At 51.0% G+C, this 1,897-nt stretch overlaps 1 protein-coding gene across 1 annotated transcript; it reads right to left on the reverse strand.

Moving 5' to 3' along the window:
* Positions 1-485: 485 nt before the first annotated feature.
* On the reverse strand, positions 486-1,431 carry LOC122484352 (olfactory receptor 1052-like). The gene is given in 2 exon segments (XM_043582306.1): positions 486-1,095; positions 1,097-1,431. Coding segments are annotated over 2 exon segments (945 nt in total).
* Between the last annotated feature and the right edge of the window lie 466 nt (positions 1,432-1,897).

Consider the following 1,897-nt stretch of genomic DNA (forward strand, 5'->3'; position numbering starts at 1 on the left):
GATTCTCTCTCTTCCTCTTTCTCTGTCCCTCCTCTGCTTGCTCTCTTTCTCTCAAAACAAAGAAATAAACATTAAAAATGATTTAAAAAAAAACGAAGTGTGGATGTAGGATATCAGGGGATGTAACAGATCCGAGCTGAATGTAGTGTATTGACGGAAGTATAATAGTGATGTTGCCAACCAGGTAGATGTTCCTGCCTAGGGCTTGAACTTCAGGGAATGATGGAAGGGTGTAGGGTCAGTTAGAGCTGATATGTGGCTGGACGCTATAGAGGGTGGTACAGTGGCTAGTGTAGGTGGCTTTTTCCGGCAGCTGAGCAGTGCTGAATGCCCAGGGGCAGCAGCGCTAGCCATGGCAATGGACGATGTCCCCTATGGTGGCAGCCTGCACATACCATTCTTGTGGCAGGTGTTCAGCTGTGCTTGGCCACTCTTGGTTCCTGTCCCAGGCTTCTCTTCTGTTTTATGAGCTACCAGATACCTTGCTAGCAAATTCCTTTTCTGCTGAAGTTAAGGACCCTAATTTGTACAGCAGCCTCGACATCTTTATTCCTTAAGCTGTAGACCAGGGGGTTCAGCATGGGGATCACAATGGTGTAGAACACAGAGAGGCCCTTGTTATAGGCTGCAGCACTTCCAGGGTTGGGTTGGACATAGACAAAGAACGCAGACCCGTAGAAGAGGGAGAGGGCAGTGAGGTGGGAGGCACAAGTGGAGAAAGCTTTGCGCTGGGCCTCCAGGGACCTCATCCTACAGATTGTGACCAGGATGAAGGCATAAGAAATCAAGACGGCTGAGACCGTGGGGACAGTGACCAAGGCAGAGAGGCAAAGCAGGGTGACATTGGCCACTGTGGTGTCTGAGCAGGCCAGTTGGAGCACAAGGGGGATGTCACAGAAGAAACGATCAATGACGTTGGGACCACAGTAGGGCAAGATGAAGGCATTCCTTGTCTGCGGAGCTGAAACGAACACCCCCGCAGCGTAGGTGACCATTACCAGCTGGATGCACAAGCGCTTAGACATGATGGCGTGGTAGAGGAGAGGGTGGCAGATGGCCACAAATCAATCATAGGCCATTATGGCCAAGAGCAGGCTCCCCTGTGCCGTGGAGGATCACGGAGGCCATCTGGACCACACAGCCTGTAAACGAGATGGACCGGTCTGTGGTGAGGATGCTGATCAGCAGCCTGGGGGTGAACACAGAGGAATTGCAGGTGTCCAGGAAGGAGAGCACGCTCAGAAGAAAGTACATGGGGGTGTGGAGGGCGGAGCTGGCACGGATCAGGTCTATCATGCCCAGGTTGCCCACCAGTGTCACGGTGCAGATCATCAGGAAGACGGCAAAGAGGAGTTGTTTTTGGTCTGCCTGGTCTGTGAGGCCCAGCAGGATGAATCTTGTCACTGCGGTGTGATTCTGCCCCGATATCATCCCACTGGCGTGTTACCCACAGGACAATGAATGCGGGGAGGAGAAACAAGAATGTTAACATTCTCATCAAAGAGGTAGCCTTTAACCTCTTCCACTGTGTGCATCTCCGAGTGGCAGGCTGGTCCCCAAACTCCATATCATTCCCATCATGTCACCCTCATGCGAGGTACTGAAGGTCCTCTGTACCCCTCAGGATAATGTCTACATTCTTCAGCTTGCCACACGTCCTCTGCAACGCCTCTGTGCTACTGTGCACTCAACTTGCAATTCTGGACAACTTACTTCCACAAACACAGTGCGTGATTGCAAATGTCTGTGCTTTTTCAAATTCTACGTTCTTGTTGGAATGTCCTTTGGTCTCTCCAGACCCAGCTTAGAGGTCCATCCCCTCCCTCTCTCCCTGGACTTGCACAGATGCTCCTTTACTTGACATGACACTGTATTTTAACTTTAAAAATAAAACGCC

The sequence above is a fragment of the Prionailurus bengalensis genome, chromosome D1, assembly GCF_016509475.1.
Source record: "Prionailurus bengalensis isolate Pbe53 chromosome D1, Fcat_Pben_1.1_paternal_pri, whole genome shotgun sequence".
In the NCBI taxonomy this organism is placed as follows: domain Eukaryota; kingdom Metazoa; phylum Chordata; class Mammalia; order Carnivora; family Felidae; genus Prionailurus; species Prionailurus bengalensis.